The following is a 23,452-nucleotide window of genomic DNA, read 5'->3' on the forward strand; positions in this document are numbered from 1 at the left end:
GGAAGGAGCGAAAGAGGACCCCACTGCCTTCCCAGGATTGTTTGTGTGTTGTTGTTTTTTTTTCCTTATCTTTACGCGCGCGTGTGCGTCCCTCGTCCCTTCCATCCGAACCCGCTCTTGGATGTTTAATAAAGAAATCAAGTGTCTCAACAGTCACCAAAAAAAAAAAAAAAAACCAACAAAAAAAACCAAACCAAAAAAAAAAATTTTCCAAAAAGCAAAAACAAAAAGAGAGAGGAGAAAAAACAAAAACAAAAAATCCAAAACCAAACAAACAAACAAACAAGGCAGACCCACCCTCTACTTCAACCCAGCCGGCACAGCCACCCGTGTCTTGCCTGCCACGCAGAGAGGGGGGTCTCCGGCCCCCGGTGGAGGAGTTGCAGGGACAGGGGGACAGAGGCCGAGTGACGCCCTGGGAGCCACCGGGCAGGAGGCGGAGGAGACCCGGAGAGGCGAGCGAGACAGCGGGCCCCCGCGCGCGGCGGCTCGGGGCTGGGGCGCCAGAAGTGGGACTGGAGCGAACTAGAGCGATGCCAAGGAGGAAGCAGCAGGCACCCAAGCGGGCGGCAGGTAAGAGACCCGGCTCCGCGCGGGGCGGCCCGGCCCGGCGGCCCGGCGGCCCGGGGCGCCAGCTCCTCGCCCGGGCGCCCCGGGACGCCACCCCCCCTCGCTTGCCTTTCGGGGGCGTCAGCTCCGGTGCCCCGCTCTGCCCCGCTAATAACCCCGTCCTCGCTCGCCTTCTCCAGCCTCCCCTGTCCTCCCCTTTCCAGGCTCCGGTTGGGGGGTGGGGGCAAGCTATCCCACCAAGCCTTTCCTCCTTAAACTTTTTTTCCCTCCACCCTCTACCCCACCCCTAACTTTCTCCCAGTCTGCTTCTTGCCTCTCGGCCCAAAGTTGCGCTGAGCATTTGGGGTTCGCAGTGGGGAGCAATCCTGCCGCCCGCGCCCCCCTCCGGGTGGTCGCTGCCAGTGGCTTCTGGCCTCAGGGGACGGCGTTTCCTCTCGCGGGGGTTTGGGGCGCTGAACTTTGAGCCGTGCCCCAGCCTAGGGCTGCAAGGCTGGCTCTGGGGCAAGCCATGGGACTTCAGCTTTGATCGCCAAGGTGTAAAAAACCACCCCAGGAAAGGAATCTTTGAATCTGTTTTCTAAGAGGAGCCTCCTTTGGAAATCTAATCAACACTCTCCCTTCTCTAAAAAAAAAAAAAAAAAGGTGGGGGGCAGGGGGGAATGCCCCTCGAACATTGAAACAGTTCTGGATCTTCTTTGCACAGAGTGAGTTGCAAACTTTGTAAATTGATTTGTGCGGTGGGAACTATCCCATTTGAATTCTTACCACCCCCTCCTCCAAAAAAAGAGAGGAACAGGTTAATGGATCAGGATGTTAGAGCTTGTAAAGGATTTTTTCCTTCCTTTTGGGTTGCTTAATTGCTTTTTTAATAGTATGCTGGGGTTTTGTTTCTCGGAAGTGTAATATGAAAGTTCATTTTTCTCCTGCCAGACCCACCCACTGAAAAATCAGCTTTCCACTTGATTGCTAGTTTTGATTTGACATTTGATTGATCACCTGTCATCTCACTGCCTTTGATCTATTCATTCTTGATATATATCAATAAATCACTCACCATGGTAACTCAGAGTGCCAGTGACGCAAGCCTTGCCCTCTAGATTGAGAGCCAGACATGCACAATTATTATCTTGTTTGGCTTTTAATGTGGGCGTTTTATTTCTTTGTGTCCTTCAGTTGAATCGGGCATTAGCAAAGAGCTTAAGTTTTTTCCTCCCCTTCTTTCTGTCTTTACCCTCAAGCTTTAAGGCAGCGTCAGTGAAGGCTGGTCTTCTGCAGACCCCCCACAATATTTCCTTCTGTTCCAACTGGAGCGAAACATTAGGGAGAAGAAGTTCAGTGGAACACTTTCATAAACTTTGCAGAGCCACCCTCAGAACAAATCCAAAGTTAGTCACAAATCTGGGCAAAGTGGGTGTTTGTGTCTGAACATGCTGGACCACCAAGCTCATCTTCCATCATGGCCTGATTCCAGCCAAGAATGGCAGTACATGTGCTTGGAGATATCCACAATTATCTTCCCTTTTGAGCGCAGAATTGCTTCTGAAACTGCGTATGGTTTGGTTCAAATTGCATGGGGAAATATCATTTATAAAGCTTTGATTCATTTATTTTCCAATTGTTTCTCTAAGAGCAAAATAATTTAGGTATTTTAGTACCGTATATATTTAGAACTTGCTTAGTCAATGAGGTGTTCTTTTTTCAACTCTAGCTACCTCTTTTGCAAACAGTTTCTTCCTCCTACCCCCGTCCCTTTCTACATTTAACTCACTTACTTTTTAAAACTTAGATTGCTTTGCAATCCGAACAGCTTTGGGGTATGCACTGGCCTTTGAGGCTCAGGAAGAGTCAGCTTGCTTCATCTAGGGCTAGCAACGTAAGTTTAAGTATAGCTAGATTATTAGAGATAAAGTCCTTAGTGTCATCCCACAAGAGAACCCCGGGCAACAGTCCAGCAAGAAGTGATACTGCCCTGAAAGTACTCTTTTTTCCCCCCTTGTTGTTCCGGTAAAGGCCATCAACAGCTAGGCAGTAATTTAAATTACCAGAACGACTGGACATGTCTCCTCTGGTAAGCTCATTACAAAAAGTGCATTGCTCAGAATTGCACTGCTTTGATTATAATTGTCCTCTGATCAATGAGGATTCAGGTGTGTATACCATAAAGCCGTATCACATTATTTAAATTAGATCCTTTTCATTAAGCTGGTATCTGTTGGAGTTAGCTTATCTGCTTACTGTAGCGCATGTGTGTGTTAGAAAGTTCTGACTGTAGTTTCCGTTTCCTGGCATATTGTATTCCTAGTGTCTTTACATGTTTGTTTTCATGGCTTTTATTATTTTCACTGGAAGAAGTGGAAACCCTTGTCAAGCTGAAAGGGAATAATTCATTTTGTACACAATGAGGCCTCTCTTACGGTATTATTTACTCACGTATTACTGAAGCGGATATCTTTCCACGTAATATTTCTTTCCTCTGAAGTCACCGATGCTATGCTGTTTTAGCTAAAGTGGTTATTCTCACATTCGGTTAGCTGCTTTCCGATTCTTCTGCCAGTTAACATCCAGGGAGAAGAACAAGGTGGGCTCCAGAACTGTGGCCATGCTAACTTTTATCACTGCTTAAAATTAAACACAATACACAACTGTAAGTAATTATTCCCATGGGCTGATGTTGAAAGCTCGAGTTCTAGCTTGATTAATGAATAATGTAAGATAGAAAAAGCCTGTGAGTGAATCAGAACTGAGACTCTTTCCCAAGAACTGTTGGAGGCCATTTGATTCCTTTGCATTATTAGTTTTAAGTTCCACATTTCAAGGAATCATTTACGGAACTTTCTAATAAAGCAGGTATGTGGATAGAATGAGAGAGAGGATATTACAAGTGATGGGGAATGTTAGCCTTTACTGGTTCTGTTCCTCCCTCCTTTAAGGGAAGGGCTGTGAGGTAGGCAGCTCTCTTTAAGGAAACAGCTAAGTCAGAACATTTCCCTTCGAAATGTCATTCCTCCTGGCTTTCTAACGCTACGCTCTTCCACCATACTATAACTTCGGGCAAGGAACAAAGTTTAGAGAGCAGCCTGCAGTGCCCCACGGGTTTGCGTACGTGTGTGTGTGTATCTTTGCTTCCTTTGATACATATTTCATTCACCACTAAAATGCGTCTACTTTTTAACCTGAAAATATTGCAGGATTCTGTACCAGCATCTTTCCCCCCTATCCATTGTAGGGAAGACAGGGAAGATGGCAGGAAGGTAAAATACAACAGAGCAGCGTTGTGATTTGTTTGTATTTTGCAGGACGCAGAGTCGTTAAAAATTTAAAACTGTAGACTTACACTCTAACCCTTCTATTTCCTACAATCTGTCGCAGCCTCTGCACACGTGCAACATATTTAATTTCACCAGCCTGAACTCTTGTTTTTATATAATGCCAGCCAATTCCAATAGGAAGAAAAATCTTTGGAAATCATATATATATGAATGTCTAACGTATATATAAATTACGGGCTTCTGTCTATCGGAAGAGATGAAATGTTTTCTTTTTGCTGACTCTCAGAAGCTATCTGGTAATCCAGATCTGAGGAAAGTCTTGCAGGAAAGAACAGCTCTCTCAGTTTATTTTGTTTATTTAATATGGAGATGAATAATGCAGATTTTGTTTTCATGAATGTCCTTGTGTGGCAGCAAACATTAGACTATTAGCAATCATTACTTAAAAGTTGCAATTTGCACCTTAATAGCACAGGTTATTTACATGGGAAGCATATTCAGCAGGGACAGTTCGGAATACTGCAGAGGAGGGCTGAGATGACCTGAGCCATCTCTCTTTCAGACTCATGATGGCAATGACTAGATTGGCTGGCAAGGTCTCAGCAACAGGCAGACAGCTCAGGATGAAGTTTACCTTTAACTCACTGGTGAGAGGGATGGGGTTCAAGAGAACTGGACACAGGGTGGAGTCCCAGCCCTGGCGCTCTCACTCTGCTTTAGCGTAGTTCAGAGAGACAAGTTCACGTCTCGAAGGTTTAAATAGGCATGCTAGAGACCCCTTCACTTACCCAAACAGTATGATGTTTAACAGATGAATGGAAAACAAAAAAAATATACACATGCTCCCACCCCTAAAGGTGCTCTGCAGCGTGATCTGTTCAGGCTGTTCTTGTTGATTTAAGGCAGATCCCTGAAAAAAGAAAGGTACCTTGAAACCACACTGTCCACGCAGTGTTTTGGGTGGAAACTGATGGTTTCACTGGTCCTTCTGCCCCTGCCCTCCGAGCCCCTTCCCCCTCCTCTCTCCTCACCCTTAAAGACTCAGATTGAACGGGACAGCTCAAAAGCCCATTTGTTTTAGGCATTTATTGATTTCATTTTTAATCTGCCATATCAGGACACAATGCATTAACCCTAATCTGCAGATTGCCAGCGACAGGGAGTTCTAGTGGAAGCCAGGTAAGGGGGAGGGGGCGTGAGAAACTTCTGGACAAGAAAACTCTTCTCTTGGCTTGGGGGTTGGAAATCAGAGCCCACTTCTGAGGAGGGTAGATGCATCCCTCAGAAACATGGTGCGTTTATTTTTCAACCATCTTACGTTTATTTTTCTCCCAGTCTCCTCGACTCTGTTGCTAGTGTTCAGGAAACCTTCACACCCAACAAATACCTCCTAGGCATCTTTAGCAGTTCTGTCCCTGGAAGCGTCTTGCCTTTTGTCACCTTCTCCAGCGCAGGCTTATGCTTTCATTTCATCCCAGCTGACTTTCTCACTCATTTGATGGAATTTCTCCAACTGGATCATACCTGGGTTGATCTATTTGTCTTGGGACTTGTACTCTCGATTGAGCAGGTTTTAAAGGGGCATTGAGCCTGGCATTATTTAAGGCCATTGAAACGAGGCACTTCTGCTCATCACTGCAGCTGAGCTTAAGGGAAATCATGCAGGAGGAAAACCTAGGCCCTGTTCATGTTTATGCTAGGTCCGTAATTAGCTGACACGAGTTAAATGTCCAGCGTGGTGCTTCCTGCCCATCCCTGGATTTGTACCATCAATTTTATTTAGGTATGTCATGGTCTAGGAAGATTCAGCCCCTATTTCAAAGGCAATGTCTGTGTCCACCCAAGTCCCCTTTAAAAAACACAAAATTGCCTAACAAATTCTATATTAAGACCAGGCATACACAGAGTATCATTTTCGTTTGATGCGAAGTCAGTTGGAAATGCATTAAACTAACAGAGAGTGTCTTGCATCGCTTCCCCGAAGCAGTGCTTTTTCATTACATATTTAATTACAATCAAATTGAGCGACTTTTATAAAAAAAAGATCACAGTGGTATTAAAAGAAGCTCGGAACACAAATAATTCTGTTGCCTTGCAAGTTGAGAACGTTGCTTTATTTTTATTCCTTTGGGAGAAATTTATTTTCATTTTCTAATGTTGGGGTAAACACAGAATGTCTTCTCTCTAGTCTGTTATCAGAGAGCTCATCCTTCTACCTTCCTAGAACCTGTTCACCCTGGAAGAGGTTTTTTTTAAATATATTATTTTTCAGTAATTTGTAACAATGTGTACTTTTACAATTATTTTAAGTTTCCTAAGTTCCAGTGAAAGTTAGAAATTCTCCTGTTCCTTAGGGTGACCTTTGGCAAGCAGCTCTATGGTTATGAATGAGCTTAGTCATTCTAACCACATAAGAAAAAGCTTGTTGAGACTGCCTGATTACCTGGATGCTGCAGGGAGGAAAACACACTCTATCATTACAGGCCCCTACATACTACACTGTTTTCACTGGGTTTATCATTTTTTTCCCTGCTACTGACGTGTCAATCACTTGTTTTAGGAACTTTTTTTTTTTTTCGGGAGAAGGGATATGTTTAGCATGTAAAAGTCGATTTCAAGATATTCTGGGTCTTTAAGAAAGGATAATAAAAATGAGAGACCCTGAGCCCAAATGTGACTTCTGGACTCTGTCTACGGGGTCAGAGGACTCGTATGCAGGTTGTAGGTGCATCTGGAGTCGTCCTCAGCAGCCTGGCCGTGTTTGTGTTACTTCTTTTGTCAGAGGGTGACTATCGGACTCAGGTCCTTTCCCAAGATATTATAAATATACATACGTGACCTGGCAGAAGAGAAATGTGAGATGCAGGTGGGGGTTGCTGATGTGTTTGTTTCCAAAGCAAACTCCATGGATGAAATGAGTAACTACTTTGGAGGGGTCGAAGGTCGCTGAAGCGGCCACGTGGGGTTGCCCGCTGCCGCCCCCAGCCTTCTGCTTTCCCTCCGAGGAGAAACATGTCCCCATGGGCATTCCCACACATGTGGCGACGCCAAAGCAAGGCCTGAAACGCTAAAAAAAAAAATGAGAAATTAAAATTCAGGATGCATGGCTAGCTAATCCTGTTATTAATATATCAGTATTATTTAGCTGTGCTTAACAACAGGGAATGCACAATGCAAAAGTTTTAGAGATAATGAGCTTAGAGAAATTACACGGGGGGAAAAAATACCTGGGTCCTATTGGAAAGGATTTGTCTTGAATTTTGCTCATCTAAATAAGAGTTTCCTTTCCATTTATGTTAATTTAAAAAATAGTTTCAGTATTCCTCTACCTACTACCCGGCCTGAAACAGGGTCTAACAAAGCTCTCTCTGGAAGTACAAAGATATAGGACATTGTAATGTACACCCCCTTTCTCAAAATAGTTTTAGAAAACCAAATGTGGGCTTGAAAACCAAAAGCAAAACCTCCATAAGCTCTATAACATAGCCAGTTCAGGGTTCAAGATTGAAAACTTTGTTTCGGCAGGGTAAGAAGAAAATAGCATTGCATCGTAACTACACATCTCCCCCGGCACAGGAGGAGCAGTGAAGCAGGAAAGATTTTTAAGGAGCTTTTTAGCTCTTTTGCATGTCTCTCCAAAGACTAATTTAATTGAAAAGCTGTAGTGTCCATTTATGCTGAAGGAAAAACCGTGTGTTTCTGTAAAGCTGCTACATGGTAAGGTGGATTTTTTTTTTAAAGCCAGCATTCTGCAGTTTCTTTCAGTACAAAAATTAAAGATCACTGGTCTTAATTAGTTGAGTGCTTTCAGAGCTGAGTGAATACTCTGAAATCGCCTCTGAGCTTTCTTCATCAAGCTACATCCAAGTCACTTCTATGGAAATGATACAGTTTAGGTATTAAGGTGGGCAGAACACAGTTATTGTTTTTAATGAAAACAGCTACGAGGGGCAGAATGAGATAAAAACAGAGCTGGCAGTGGCCATACTGTTTGTAATGGATCTGGAAGAAACCTCCTGAAATGTTTTACTGTGTCATGAAAAAAAATCATGAAATCTGGCTATTGGTGACGTGGGAGATTCAAAAACAAGACAGAAGGTCAAGGTATTCTATCGGGGAGATTTGTATGAGCAGAAGCAGCAGCATGTACATATTTCTATATAAACTGCAAGGGGCTGACTTTAAATCACTTCCATTTATCAGATGCTTAGACTTTTCTATGTATTTAGAAGCCTCTCTCTTTTAACCCCAGGGAGATACAAATTGCTTCTGGGCCAAGATGATGCTGTAGAGAAGAGTTAAATCTATTCTGTGTTCAGTACCACTTGGTACAGAAAAAAAATGCCAAAATGAAAAGCTATGTAAGCACATTTTATATCAGAGTTGCCTTTAGCTATTCTCCTTTATTAGAAAGTTGGGTATGTGGCTGTGCCCGTCTTCTTGTTGTCTCCCTTGGGATTAGGTGTAGGCTGTGGAAGGACTGTGGAAGAGAAGGAAGTGACCTGGGTTCTGGTTACGGCTCCCCCACCCTAGTTAAGTGGCCCTGGGCCAGCTCAGAGATAAACCTTACTCTAGAGAATAAGAGTGTGAGTCAGGAGTCAGACTAACCCAAGTTCAAATCCTTGTCTTCTTTGTTGGAGGTTTATGTTTGGACCAGTTGCTCGAATTTCCCCAAGTGTTCCATCCTACGAGTCAGGGCTAAGAACCTCCACTCTTGCCCAGTGGCATGTCGGACACCTTCTGACCTGAGGGCGTTAGTCTTCCGGTGTCACATTTTGCCTTTTCATACTGTTCCTGGGGTTCTTGGGGCAAGAACACTGGAGTGGTTTGCCATTCCCTTCTCCAGTGGACCACGTTTTGTCAGAACTCTCCACCATGACCCGTGCGTCTTGGGTGGCCCCACGCGGCATGGCTCATAGCTTCGTTGAGTTACGCAAGTCCCGTTGCCACGACAGGGCTGTGATCCATGAAGTGGAATCATAGTTCTTCTTAAGACTCAGGATTTTGGAAAGGATGATACAAATGCATCAAAACTGCTTGGGGCCACACCTAACAGAGTCGCTGTATCTTAGTCCCAAAAAACAGACCATGAAAAATATGTACCAGAAGGGAAATGGCACCCTGCCAGCTGTCATGGGACCAGAGGCTCGGGGCCCAAAAGAAATCAGATGTGGGTGCCTTTTGAGTTTTAAAACTGGAGTATAATCACTCAGTAGTGGTTTAGCCTTTTCTGATAAAGAGTCATGCTGAACGGGTTGGAACCCTGTCCCAGCTCAAAAAAAAAAAAAAAAAATTTATATCCTAAGGAATAGTAATTATAGCCCTAGCAACAACAAATATAACACCTGTAATAATGATATTTGTCCCTACCTAAGTGTTTTTTATATGCCAGGCATTTTACTGGGCGTTTCATGAATTTTACAATCATTCCTTCAAGCCACAGTTATTTTCTGAGTTCTTACTGTGTGCCTGGTCCTGTTCTGGCCACCGGGATCCTCAGGGGTATTAGGATGGGGATGATCCCTGGGGATCTTACCCTCCAGTTGGGGAAAGCCAGAGAATATGCAAGGAATTTAACAAAGAGAAAAGATAACTTCCACATAGAAGAAAGCTCTATGATGACAACATTTTATAAAAGAACAGGATGGGGCAACATTCGTGTGGGTGGTCAGAGGAGACCTGCCCGAGGTGGGAACCCTTGAGCGGAGTCCTAGAACATTCCTACGAGTTAGATGCTAGAACAGTATCTTTATTTTCCTGACTGGGATCTGAGTAGCCTGTGGAGCAGTTCATCCACCGCCATGCAGTGGCCGAGTTGGTCTGAAACTTTCTGCTTCCAAGACCTAGGCACTCGATCCGCTGTGGTACTTCCCTGGAAGAGCCACAGTAATTTGCCAGTGGAGGACCCTCAGTTCCTGTTCTTCCGGGGCATCTGTGGTGATGTTAAACCTGGCGGTGGGTGGACCCTGAGAACACTGACAGAGGACGTTGCCCTCCGTGGCTCCCCAGCGGGAATCTTAGGACCATCTGCCGTTTATGAAGCCGGCACTTCCTCTTCACGCATGTATGTTTGCCGTCACGTGTTCATTCACCCCACAGCAGTTGCCTGTTCACCTACTATGTGCCAGGCATTGATCCTGGCACCGGAATACTGAAGTAGGGAAAATTCCAGCAAATATTCTTGGGGGTGAGGCCAAAAAGCTAATGAACAAATAAATATATAATATTAAATAGTCCTAATGGCAATTCAAAAAAAGAAAAAAATGAATTGGAATGAGTGGACTAGAGAGGGATAGAGAGTTGCTATTTTGTGGAAAGTGGTTGGGTGGTGACATTTGATCAGACCGTGAGGAACTAGCCATGCACAGATCTGGGAGAAGCCTTTCAGGCAGATGAGGCCGTAAAAACCCAAGGTCGGAAATATCTTGTATGCCTGAGGAATACGTAGGAGGCCGCTGTGTCTGGAGCGGATGAAGACAGGGGAGAGAGGCAGGAGAGGAGGAGGAGAGAGAGGCAGGACAGGCCCTCCTAGATCCGAATCTAAGTGCGATGGCTCCCTGTCATCCTTGCTCACTCGCCAAGTCGTGCCCGGCTCTCTGCAACCCCACGGACTGCAGTGCACCAGGCTCCCTGGTCCTTCACCACCTCCCGGAGCTTGCTCAAACCCAGGTCCATTGCATCGGCGATGCCATCCAACCATCGCATCCTCTGTCGTCCCCTTCTCCTGCCACCTTCAATCTTTCCCAGCATCGCGGTCTTTTCCAGTGAGTCCCTGTGGGGTTCAAGCTGTGGCCTGATGCATCTGACTGGGTTGTTAGTAGGACAGAGGTACTTGTTTATATTTCAAAGGTAGCGGTGGGCTCCGGTGTGTCCATCCATTCAGTCTGCTTGCTTGGCCCCTCGGTGATGGTGACTAGCATGCTTAGAATGATACCAGGCTCCTCTGCACATGGGATTCTCCAGGCCAGAACACTGGCACAGATAGTCATTCCCTTCTCCAGGGCACCTTCCCGACCCAGGGATCAAACTCAGGTCTTCTGCATTGCAGGCAGGTTCTCTACCGTCTGAGCCACCAGGAGGCCTGATAGAAGCGACACCTGGAGGTAAAAACACATGCCTAGGCTTTAGGGAGGAACTGACGGGTATGAGGATGGATGGCATCTGTGAGGCTGTGGAAAGAATAAGCAGTATTAAAACCCAGGCAAATCTGGGGTCCGCTGCAGCTCCTCCCTACTTAACTGGCCACCAGCGTGCTCGAAGGGGAGTCCCTTAACCTTGATGCGCCTCGGTCTCCCCTCCTGGCGGATGGAGATGTGGGGTTGCTCACCTCGCACTGTGGTTGTGGCGATTAGACGGTGTGATGCCAGCAAAGCCCCCATGCAGTCTCTGGCACTTACGTGGCATCCTCTCCGTACATGAATTTATGTTTTGTTTTCTGTAGGAATTCTGGGAGATTTCTAGGCACTTGAATTAGCCCTTGTATTTATTAGGCACTAAATAAATATTTCCTGATGAATGAATACATGAGGCTATAAATAAGTAAATGAATAAATACTTTAATTAGCTTGTTACTTTGTATACTAATTAATTAATGTTGAGTATAAGGATCTCTTTTACACCTCTAAAATTTTTTGGCAGACCTCTGTACCAATCATGATCATAGCTGCACTTTGAATATTTATCAATGTAGGAAATGCTAATGACAAAAAGATGGCGATTTTACTGAGAAGCTTGTGTTTTGTTCATCATGAAATCCTCTGGCTTCAGTTGACGAGCAGTGAGTCACCTTTTTCTCAGTAAATACTGGTTTGTTCATCTTATGGAGAGTGCTTGCTGATACTCTAGATTGGTAGACTTCCTCCTTAAGTCCAGACTCTGGTGGAGGCAAAGGGGCTAGGGATTCTCCTTTCGGACTGCAGCCGTGTCTCTCTGTCTCTCTCTGTGTCTCTCTCTGTTCTCTGTCTCTCTCTCTTTCTCTGTCTCTGTCTCTCTGTCTCTGTCTCTCTCTGTCTCTGTCTCTCTGTCTGTCTCTCTCTCTTTCTCTGTCTCTCTCTCTTTCTCTGTCTGTCTCTCTTTCTCTGTCTCTGTCTCTCTCTCTGTCTCTCTGTCTCTCTCTGTCTCTGTCTCTCTGTCTCTCTCTCTTTCTCTGTCTCTCTCTCTTTCTCTGTCTCTGTCTCTCTCTCTGTCTCTGTCTCTCTCTCTGTCTCTCTGTCTCTGTCTCTGTCTCTCTGTCTCTGTCTCTCTCTGTCTCTGTCTCTTTGTCTCTGTCTCTCTCTCTGTCTCTGTCTCTCTCTCTGTCTCTCTCTGTCTCTGTCTCTGTCTCTCTGCCTCTCTCTCTCTTCTCCTCTCTCTGCTCCCAGGCGCAGAGTGGTTCCCTGCCCGCATCACCCAGGGGCTCGAAGCCTCCCAGGGTTGGGCGTCTCCCCCTCCCCCACTGGAACCCTGCGCTCATCCCCTCGGGCCCAAGGCAGCGGAGCTTAGGGGTTGTTAAGCTAACGGGAGAAGGCTATAGGCTGTTTCCTGGTAACGCCTTCTTCACTTTTTAATTGTCACCTGCAGATAAGTGCTTGGCAGAAGAAAGAAGGGAGATTGGCTGGTGCCTGTTAAGGAATAGCTTAGGACAGAGCCTGGGTTAGCCGAAAGTACTGGGGATTTTCTGCCTGCATTGGGACCTTTATTTAACCGAAGCGTTGAAGATCTGCTGGGTACTAGGTCCTGTGGAAGGTGCTGGAACCAGAGGCTCAAGTCAAAATTCGACAAAAGGCCTGCCTTCTTGAGGCTTACACTTATGTGGCAGACGGGTCCCAAACAAGCAAACAGAGGCCCGGCACCCTGTGTCGGGGAGTGCGGTGTGCAAGAGAGAAAATGAACGGAGTGAGGGGTCCCGTGTCCCAGGAGGATGAGCTGTCTTAGATAAGACTGTCAGCACAGGCCCCTCCCCTCCGTGTAGGCGCTGTGACTCTGGGTTCTAGGACGGTTGCAGAGAGCACAGGGCGGTTCTCTGGGGAAGCTGGGTCCGGGGGTGGGGAAGTCGCGGGGCTGGAGCTGCTGCAGGATCTGCAGGAGCAACAAGGGGACCGGGGCAGCTGGAGCAGAGGGAGAGCGGGCGGACGGTGGGGCCGCGGGATTAGACGGAGGCCTAGGTGCTCCGGGACTGAGACGCCGCAAACGAAGCCAAGGTTCTAACCGAATGGGAAGCCTCGGAGGGCGAGGGCACAGCGAGAGATGGGTTTGACTGAGGCCTTTACAGGATCGTGCTGCTGCAATATTAGTCCTCAGCGACCCAGGCTACAAGCGCAGGTGGCTCAGTGTGCAGAGCCTTCAGTCTGTGCACTGAGCCAAGAATCTGCCTGCAATGCAGGAGACCCCGGTTCCATCCCCGGGTCGGGAAGATCCCCTGGAGGAGGGCATGGCTACCCACTCCAGTATTCTTTGCCAGGAGAATTCCAGGGACCGAGGAGCCTGGTGGGCTTTAGTCCATGGGATCACAAAGAGTCAGACACGACTGAGCATGCTCGCACACAAAGGCTGTAAGCATATTGACCCCTTTGGAGGCTCCTGTCCATCTAGTCAGAACCAGGTGATGATTTGGACCAGACCGATGGGGGAGAAGATGGCAAACTTGGTCCAAAGATGGACAAGATGTACCGAAGAGTGCAGGTGGGTGTCAGTGGAAAAGAGGATACTGAGAACTGTACGTGAAAACTTAACTGTATTTATCCTTTTATCTTCTTGAATTCTTTCTCTTGCTTCTTACTGAAAAGTGTCAGTCTCCCGTTTTCGGAGCCACGGTGGGAACAGAGGAAATTGTTTGGCGCTGCCTTGACTCTAGACATGGCTGTGCAGGGGGAAGCTAGTCTCTTTCAAGTGCATTTCATGGAGTCTTGGAGTTGCGTCTCCCTGTCCCATCAGACAATACAGTGTCAGGGCAGCGGGGTGCACCCTGGAGTCAGACAGAGGGGCTTGCATTTCTTTCCCGTCAGGCATTTCCTTGCTGTGTGACCTCAAGTACCTCTACCTCCCAAACTTTCAATTTCCTTTTTTGCAAAACAGACCTACTAGAAAGCCTGATCTCACTGGGTTTCTGCAAGGATTCACTGAGATAAACGGGTAGCATGCTTAGTGCGTGGCGGTGCGTGGGACAGGGCCAAGGACACCAGTCACTGCATCAACAAGTAAATACTTGTCTTCATGCCTCGATTTCCTTAGTGGTAGAGATACTGGAAACTCCCTCTTGCTTGCTTAGGAGGAGCGAAGTCTAAACACTTGCAGAGCACTCAGAACCGTGCCTTGTATACAGTGAGAGCTCTTTGAATGATAAGTTACTAAAATCGTCACCATGACTCTGAGCTTATGACCTTGAAGGGATCTTACATCTTATTTGCTTTGTGTCCACAAAGCCTGGCAGAGTTGGTGCTCAATAAATATGGTTGGAAAGAATGAATGACGGTGATGTGATTATTAGGCATTAAAGTGAAAAAGCCCAAGGAGATAAATAAAGGTGCGTCTCTGGGAAGCAGGAAAGTAGAGAGGAACTGGAATTGATGTTTCCACAGCAATGGAGACCCCTAATGACCGCCTCCTCTGCCCAAGCGCACGAGTGTGCTGTACACCATGTTTTCTCGAGGAAAGCAAGCCCATCTCTAAGAGGCTTTAAAGCCAGTGCCAAGTTGCTTCAGCTGTGTCCGATTCTCTGACCCCATGGACTGTAGCCCACCAGGCTCCTCTGTCCATGGAATTCTCCAGGCAAGAATGTTGGAGTGGGTTTCCAGGCCCTCCTCCAGGGGATCTTCCCGACCCAGGGATCGACCCTGTGGCTTATGTCACCTGCACTGGGGGCAAGTTCTTTACCACTAGCACCACCTGGGAAGCCCGTCCAGAGTTGCCCCCTTATGTGCTGTGGAACCAGTGGGGACACAGACAGTTTTAAGTAGCAGGAAGGCAAGAAGTGAAAACAGTATCAGTTGTTCAATACTGGTTCAAACCCTCTGATTTAATCAAGAAGAAAGTCTCCCTTGGTGTTAGCCTGCCTTAAACACTTCTCTCCAATTGGTTTATCCCACAAATTCAAAGACTATCATGAGCAACAGTGAATAATAAAATATTAACACTTGGATTTTTCATTGTCCGATTACCATCACTTATGGCAAATGTGACTGACTTTCCACTGACTGTACTGACATAAGTTTTCATTTTTAGATAAAATTATTTCAGTAAATAAAAGAGGGAATTATAGAGAAAGCAGTGGCTGGGGGAGGGTATTACACAGACCATGAGGATGGGGCAGAATGACTGACCCTGAGGACGCCACGGACGCCCAGAGCCTGAGCAGGGCGGGGATTCACGAGCCAGCTGCGAGCTGCAGTTGCCAAGTCACACTCAGGTCAGAGAAACGCCCGGAAAACAGGCTTTCATGAGCACTTCAAAAACTTTAAAAATCAGAAGGAACTTCCCCTCCCAGGATATCAGAGAAAAGCTCTGGAAAGTGTTTGCTGGCCCGGGAAACTTTGCAAGTATGGAAGCACAGGGAATAATGTTCTGGTTTTGCATCTGGAATAGAGCAGTGGTCTTCAGCTTTTATTTAGTATCTCCTCACTTGGAAAACATGTTAAAATGCAAACCTACAGATTCCCAGACCAGAGCATAGTGGTTCTGAGTCCATAGGGTGGAGTTGAGGCCCATGAATCAATTTTAGGCACCCACTAAGGCTCTGAACTACAGGATATAGGGGAAATATCTAAGGGCTGTCCTCCTTCTCATACTTGTTCTCCTTTGTCTTCACGCTCTCTCTCAATTGCAAATGCCAAAGCATTTAGACACAAAAATTATTTCTAGGGTCCATTTTCACTTTTGGCTTTTAGTCATGGAAAAAATATAAGTTGTCTCTCTTTTTCACTCTCTCTTTCTCTTGACAATGGCCTGTACTTTTAGAAATGGTGAGGACAATGTCCCTGAATGTATTTCAACAGGGAAACATGCCCATTTATGTACTGGTCTATCTGGTCACAACACAAAACATCAGAGTCCAGAGAACTCCTCAGTCAAGAAGGAGAAAGTCAGTCAGTCCAACAGAATATATAGCAAGGACTCCCTCTGCTTGGGAACTGGCTGACACCCTGGTACCGAGTCAAAAGACAAGAAAGAAACAAAAGGAACCTCCTAGACCCAGTTCTTTATTTATTATACTGTCTGAAATGTTGGGAACTCTTGGCAGAAAGGACAGAAAACCTCGCTTTATTCTTTGAAACTTGTTATCTTCATATATGCTCATCCCCTCTTCAGCAGTACCTCTTTTTTTCCCTTGATCCATTTCCTCTCTGTTCTTTCCTGATTCTTCCCAGTAATCAGACTTCCAATCCCCTTCTATCTAGCATCTGTGCCTGTGATTGTGAAAAAAAATGATGATGGCAGCAATGATGAAGAAAACGCTTATACATATCTATCTATCCATCTATCTCGGTTTGGTTTAGTCGCTAAGTCATGGTTTTGTTTGGTCTGGTCGCTAAGTCATGTCTGACTCTTTGCAACCCCATGGATTGTAGCTCACCAGGCTCCTCTGTCCATGAGATTTCCCAGGCAAGAATACTGGCATGGGTTGCTGTTTCCTTCTCCAAGGGCTCTTCCTGACCCAGGGATCGAACCTGGGTCTCTTGCATTGCAGGCAGATTCTTGACCAACGGAGCCACCAGGGAAGCCCATGGTCGTCATCATATAATGCCCACTCTTTACTGACTTGGATAGCACAAACCAAAAATCTACACCAAGTGGTTACTATTTACCTGGCATCGACTACATACAAGTCGTTTCCATAAAGGTCTCTCCACACAACATCCCGAGAGCTGGATATTATTATTTTTGGCCCATTGAATAGACAAGGAAATGAAGTTCTGGAAATTTCAAGTAACTTGAAGATAACAGAAGCTTTTAAATAAAATGCTGAAACCCGGGTCTGCCAATCAGAACCCAAGTGCTCAGGCACGATGATTTGTTACTTCTCACAGTATTTAATGCTTAATAGCAAAGAGTCACCTACATAAACATTCATAGTCTAGTATACCTACGTTCAGACCAAGGGCATGAGCCAAAATCGAGGGGTTCCTCAAGACCGAAGTCTGTCAATTGTGGGGAAAGAAAGAGATGACACACAGAGAGAGAAAGAATCATCCTTACCTAAACACCTAAACACCATTTTCAAAAGTTGAGCCTACGAAGATTAAAAGACAAAAAAACAAAGTCTAGAACCTCTTGAGCTTTACACAGCAGCATTTTCCTAAGTTCGTTTCTGTTTTATTAAACAGAAGTTAAAAAAAGAGAAACCGTGGCCATCCCCAGCTCAGCCCATCTGGGGTGGCTCAGTTGGGAGCCGTGCTCACCCACTTCCTGCAGCATCCTTGAGGATGTTCCTGGAGTCAGACGCTGCTCATCTGTTCCCCATAAATCTCTTGTAGGCTCCATGACTCTTCCTGGCCATCAAAAATGCAGAACACATGCAGTGACGCGACCGCGTTATTCATTTTAGCAAACGAAAAGTTACCCTCACAGATTTCCCTTTAGAGTCCCTCGTAATATTTATGGTCAGGGTCTCTAAAGGTGTTTCTTACTTGTAAGTATTTAATTATAGGTGACATTTAAATGAGTACTCTGAATAATGTGGGGGGCGGGGGGAAGATGGTCATTAAATTCTAGGGATCAGGTCTCAGAGGGAAAAATGTTGCTTACAGCAGAAATCATGAGGGGATCATTCTTGAAAAAATATCAATGATTGTTTTTAGTGAATGGTGGTTTCTTTTTTTATTTTTTAATATGGATGACATTTTGGAACAAACCTTTGTAAAAATATAAAGTTTGGCAAACTGCCTTGCCATTTGATTTCAAGTTATTTTAATGAGAAATGGAATGAAATTATCATCCTGTTTTATTGTCTTTAAGGTAAATCTTTATGAATACTGGATGGGAATAATCAATCAGTTGGAATAGAGGAGAGGACTGTCAATAACCTGAGCTTATTTCACTTAGTCAGTAAATTTCAGATATGAAGGAATTAAACTGTACAAATAAAGTTGTTCCCTTGGAAAAGCAAACTTAAAATCTCTGCACCTCAGTCCTGTAAAATGAGTATAAGGAGGTGCTTACTTCACTATTATGAGGTTTAAAAAGTTGGCACTTATTATTATAAGTACTTAGAACAGTGCTTGGTGCATAACAGGTGTTTTTCAGCTATTATTACTTTCCCCTCTGCGCCATGAAGAGTTTGGTGTGACATCTTCTGTTTCTTATAGTATCAGTTATCACCTGTACATATACGTAGGGAGGTGCATTTTTCTTTTTTTTTATATGTTTACAATGTTTTGTTTGTTTTCATTTTTAATATGATTTAATTTATTAGCTACAAGTTTTCTTTTAATTAAAATTTTTTGTTTCTCAATTAAAAATAAATTTTTTCTTTCAGATTTATTGAGATGTATAGGTAGTTTCACACTATATTTAATTTTTTTTTTTTTACTTTATGTTTGAGTCTCTAGCCAAGTATGCAAGTATGGAGGTAGGAAAAAAAGAGAGAAAGAGATTATAGATTTAAGAAAATCGATATAACTAATTCTTTTTTAAAATGCTTTATAATATTGCACCATAAGCATGTACAATTTTACCAATTTATCATTCCTTTGTTAATAGACATTGAGCATATTTTAAAGTTTTCACTATTACACACAACCCAGTAATGAATGTTCTCGGGAATTTTTACCATTGTCACAACTAATTTACGAAGAGACTAACAGTTGTGAGAATTTTACTGCATTTAGAAAGATAATCAGTTGAGAAAACAAACGTCATTTAAACAGCTAATACTTCATATTGTGAACATTCTTGGTGTCTTTACCGAAGTATATATTCTCTAACCAAAAATTTAGCTAGCTAATTTGCATCTAGTAGGTGTTCGCTAAATGTCTGCTTAAAGTAAGTAAACTGAACATAAAGCAAGTCAATAATCTTAATAATGAACGAGACAGCCATCGACATGGCTTGAATCCTAGAATGTCAAGAAAACAGTCTTTTGCCTCTTTGAAGTGGGGTGGGGTAGGGTCTGGAGAGAAGTTGAGGGGGGAAAAAAGCATGAATAGCCTAAAAGGAATTGCCTTTGTCCTCAGAGTTTATAATGATGAAGCTTCCTAGCTGGACGGCTCTTGGCTTACCAGTGCTGAAGCTCCACGAGGCACTGAACACGCATGCGTGGGACCTTCTGTTTGTCCCCGTTACAAGTTGAATTATTGACAGTAGTCAGCCCTGCAGTTTCACATGTCAAACAGTTGCACTGTCGTGTAAGCACTTTAGCGAGCACAAACTGAGGCATACTGGGCGGTCCTGGGGACAGATGTATTAATAAGGCAGGATTTGGAAGGTCTGTGTGGTACCAGAAGCTTTTCGCAGCCAAGAACAGCATCATCCTTAGAACACTGCTCCTTGTGTGTACGCTCTGAGGATCTGTTTTATTGTGAGTCTGAGCTGTAAATTTGTGGACATGATGCGTGTTGTGGATATGCGTTTCATGCACATCTGGATTACGTATGTTGTGGGTATTAGTGTGTGTGTCTGGTGGGGCAAGAGTAAGACATCCTTATTATCTGTGAATTTTGTGTCTGTTGGGGACATAGTCTACGCATATGTTGTCGTCCTGAGTCATGTCTGACTCTTGTGACCCCATGGACTGTAGCCCGTCAGGCTTCTCTGCCCATGAGATTTCCCAGGCAAGAATACTGGAGTAGAGGAGTGGGTTGCTATTTCCTTCTCCAGGGGATCTTCCCCACCCAGGGGTCAAACCCACGTCTCCTCCATTGGCAGGCGGATTCTTTACCACCGAGCCACCAGAAAAGCCCAGAATAAGCCCATGTATCCATGCATATATTCACGCTAAGGCTAAGCGGCTAATGTAATCACCACAAAGCTCTTCAGGATTTTCCCTGTGAACATGAGGTCGGTGTCATGGTGTATTTCCCCAGGGTAGCCTGTGCTGCAGTGCCCCCGCCCCCCTGGGTTAGAGCTCAAGGTGAGCGGAAAACAGAGCCATAGTTACCCTGGGCGCTCCCTGCACAGGAAGTCAGCTCTCAATAGGAAAGGTGTAGGTGACAGATAACACCAGGGAGAAGGCTCTGTAGGCTGTGGTTTCTCTCTCTGTGTCTACGTTATGTCATGTGAGGAACTGACAAATCTCTCAAATCGCAGGACAATTTCATGGGCTGCAGCTGAAGCACAGTAGGTGTTTTGTTGAATGAGTGAGTGAGCGGATGGATGGAAAACCTTGCTCGAGATTCCTGGCGTCGAGGGGATATTCAGATGCCCAGGTTATGTATGTGCACAGGACTGAATGGAGCAGGTTCTCGGGAACGCTGTTGAGTGAACGAATGCATGCACGCACATCACACGTGTGAGTGTTTGCTTATCTCAGAAGCAGGCTCGCCGTCCTAAGAAAACAGTTCCCCAGTGAGGTTTTTATTCTTCCTCTGGCGGCCCCGTAGGACACCTTGTCTGCTGTCCCCTTGGTTTAATTATTGTTCTTCGAGATCAGCACGGCAGCCCTCCTGTTACTGTCAGACTGCAGCCGCAAATGGAGGAATTAGGGGGAGGGGGGACTTCATAATTCAGGTACAGTAACTTCCTCAAAGATATTTTTCTTTTAGAGAGGTGAAGGGGAGGTGGAAAAGTTGGGGATATGAGTTTCTAAACTTGCCAAAGACATAAACCAACAAAATTGTGTTGCTGCTTCCATAAATGTTTAATAAGTTTTATCATCTTGTGACTAAGGTTAAACAAATGTGAGTCCTTTGAGGAATTATTTACTGGAAGCAAAGTTATAGCGTCAACATCTGTGTTTCCAATCACTTAGATGAGAAATAGATCAAATAAATCATGAGTAAGTTCCACAAAATAACTCCCGTATTATTATCTCTGGAGAAAAATAATACACGTAAGTCTTTTAGGTGCCCTCTCTATTGGAATTTGGACTTGGTTTTTTTGGTTAGACATCTTTCTTTTTATTCATTTCACTATCTTCGAAGAATGAATAAGTCTTCACTTTTTTGTGGAAATTTACCATAAAAACATCCATAATGGAAGGCCTTAAGAAATTTCTCTCAGGGAATCTGGCTATTTGAGCCAACATTCTCATTTGGGAATGGGCTAACAGTTCCAATATATAACATCCATATAATTTAACCTCATAAATTTCCTTTTTTCAGAGTGATGTAATGGGGAGACTGACCTGGAGTTTGTAAGTGTTCCCTGCTCACTGCATTCCCCCGGGCAACATAACATTCGAGACAGTGTTTTATGCGCCCTGATTAAAATATAACGTATTCTTGCATTTCCTGTGGACTGACCTGTTAGCACTCAGCAGAACATTTAAGGAACATGGAGATGTTTTCAAATGTGTTACAATGCACTGTGTGAGGGTTTTTCCCCCCCTCTTTTTGAGCAATGATCTGATTTTCATTTTAGACCGCAGTCCCCTGAGCACCCACTCCACAAGAAGAGTTTTGTGCTTTGGTTTAACTTCTGAATCTGCCACTGCACTCTGACAAATAAACAAGAATACTGGTTTGTAACTCCAGTTTGAATTCTCAGGCACATACTTCAAACTGCTCTCCTGCAGTGGAGGGAAGGAATTGGATAAGTTAATGGGGAGTCCTCCCCGCAAATAAAACAGTAGCAATGGAAACTTACAATTTTATTAAAGAAATTTCAAAAAAAATCAAAGTGACAGGAAGGGCTTCCTATTGTTTTTGCATCATGAAAACAAGAGCTGTAACAAATAATGCACTCAGCAAAGCAATCTGTGAGGCTGAGATGTTTTAATTTTCAGTGGGAGAAGCAAATGGCAAAAAGAGGAGGCTTGACTTCCAGAGTAGCAAAGAAAAATTTGTGGGGCGAGGGCTTGAGCTTTAAACTGTGCTGAGCCAACACTCATGCTGTGGTGTAGATCTTCCAGGGTAAAAATCTCATTCCAGGAATAATACGAAGGAGGCATGGAAGGGAGGGGGCTTGGAAAGATCGAACTGATTCATGGACGGTGAGTTCCCTGAAAGGAGCGGATCTATTGAGAGCCATCCTTTGATTCTTTCAACTGATATTTAATAGTTTCTATTATTCTCAAGACCCCGTGCTGTGTGCCAGGGCTACAGAGGTGAATGAGATAAGGCCCCCATCTTAAAAGGTCAGAGATGGGGTACCTAGAATTGCTGGGTGGACGGGTGGAGGGAGGGAGGGATGGATAAATGGATGAACTCAAGTCCATTTCTGTTTCTATGTTTGTTAGTTTTCTGGGCCTCGTTTATCCCAGGAAGCCCTGAACATTTCCACAAGCGCTGGTTCCCTGATTTCTTTTCTGACTAATCCTTCTTGAGCCCAGGTCCCTCCTTTCCTGCACACACTAGCCCCTGCTCAGCTCTTACGAGTAATGACTTGCTGTGAAGGTTTCCAGATTTGCCTCAAGTTGGCCACTCTGATCACTGCTCGCTGTAACCCTGGATAGAATCAGCCTTTTCTCTGTTTTGTTCCCTGAAACAATAATGACCAGTGTGTCAATAATGACTTGTTGCGTGTCCTGAGAGTCTACTCCCTGCCAGGCCCTGTCCCAGATGCTTCACACGTACCTGACCTCACGATATGACAGACTGAGGCCAGGCCCTTACTTTCTGTCTGATCTTAGGCAAGTTATTTGTTTATTAATAATCTAACATTTATTAATAACAAATTTTCTCTTTGTTAATAAAGTAATGTTTATTATAAACATTAGTCTCTTCATTTTGAAAGAAACACTTCCGCTAATACTGTGTGGGCTGCCACGTGGATCACACCCGTGTGTGTGGTGTGCTTCACGCATGCTTGGCACATAGCAAGCGCTCGGTAAATGCTAGTTAACGTGGCGTTTGTAGAGGGGCGAGCCAACAGTTTGAGGACTACTAGAATAGCAGTGTATAACATCTTTGGAGAGAGAGGTCTATTTTTTTGAGGTCTTCATTTGTGCTTCTGGGCACCTAGTTTAATAAAAAGGCTTCTATATGGTAGAAACGGAGGTGAAATGTGACCCCTGGAAGAAGCCTGGAGGACTCGAAAGCAGCACATTCCCCGTCTAGCTCGCTGCGGCTTCTTTTGGTTGGGTCCAAAAGTCCGTCTCCACTTTCATTTCCTTTCAGGGCTTGATTTATTTATTAATTAGGCAAAATGCGAACTGACGAGCCTGAAATGATAAAGATGCTCGTGATTTAAAAAAATGTTTTTGTATGTCAAGAATGAGAGATGTGGTGAGGTTGAGTGGGAGAGAAATGACTGTGTCAAAGCCAGCTGGGAGGAGTGTGACTTCCCCGCTTTCCAGGGCTGAGAAAGGTGGTACGATATGGGCGTTGCGCTGAGAGAGTTGGAGTTTGTCTGATTTCTTGCATTGGATCTGGGACTCATTCAGAGACTAACCGGTTGGATGGCAATTTGCCTTCTTGCAGAAAAACTGCCAGAGCCATGCGTCTTGTACGGTCGAGGCTCAGAGAAACCTTCCTAGTTTATTCTTCTGCAGAGTGGCGACTCCAGGCTGCTGCCATATGTGAAGGAACGCCTTGTTTATGCGG

The 23,452-nt window shown here is 44.8% G+C and overlaps 1 protein-coding gene across 1 annotated transcript in view; it reads left to right on the plus strand.

Moving 5' to 3' along the window:
• Window positions 1-235: 235 nt before the first annotated feature.
• Window positions 236-23,452, plus strand: part of TSHZ2 (teashirt zinc finger homeobox 2) — a 393,350-nt gene continuing 370,133 nt past the window's right edge. Inside the window, exon 1 of the mRNA XM_010840297.1 lies at window positions 236-573. Within this exon, the coding sequence (XP_010838599.1) occupies window positions 534-573 (40 nt within the window). The 5' untranslated portion in view covers window positions 236-533. The remainder of the gene's footprint in view (window positions 574-23,452) is intronic.

The sequence above is a fragment of the Bison bison genome, unplaced genomic scaffold, assembly GCF_000754665.1.
Source record: "Bison bison bison isolate TAMUID 2011002044 unplaced genomic scaffold, Bison_UMD1.0 scf7180017864143, whole genome shotgun sequence".
NCBI classification, from domain to species: domain Eukaryota; kingdom Metazoa; phylum Chordata; class Mammalia; order Artiodactyla; family Bovidae; genus Bison; species Bison bison.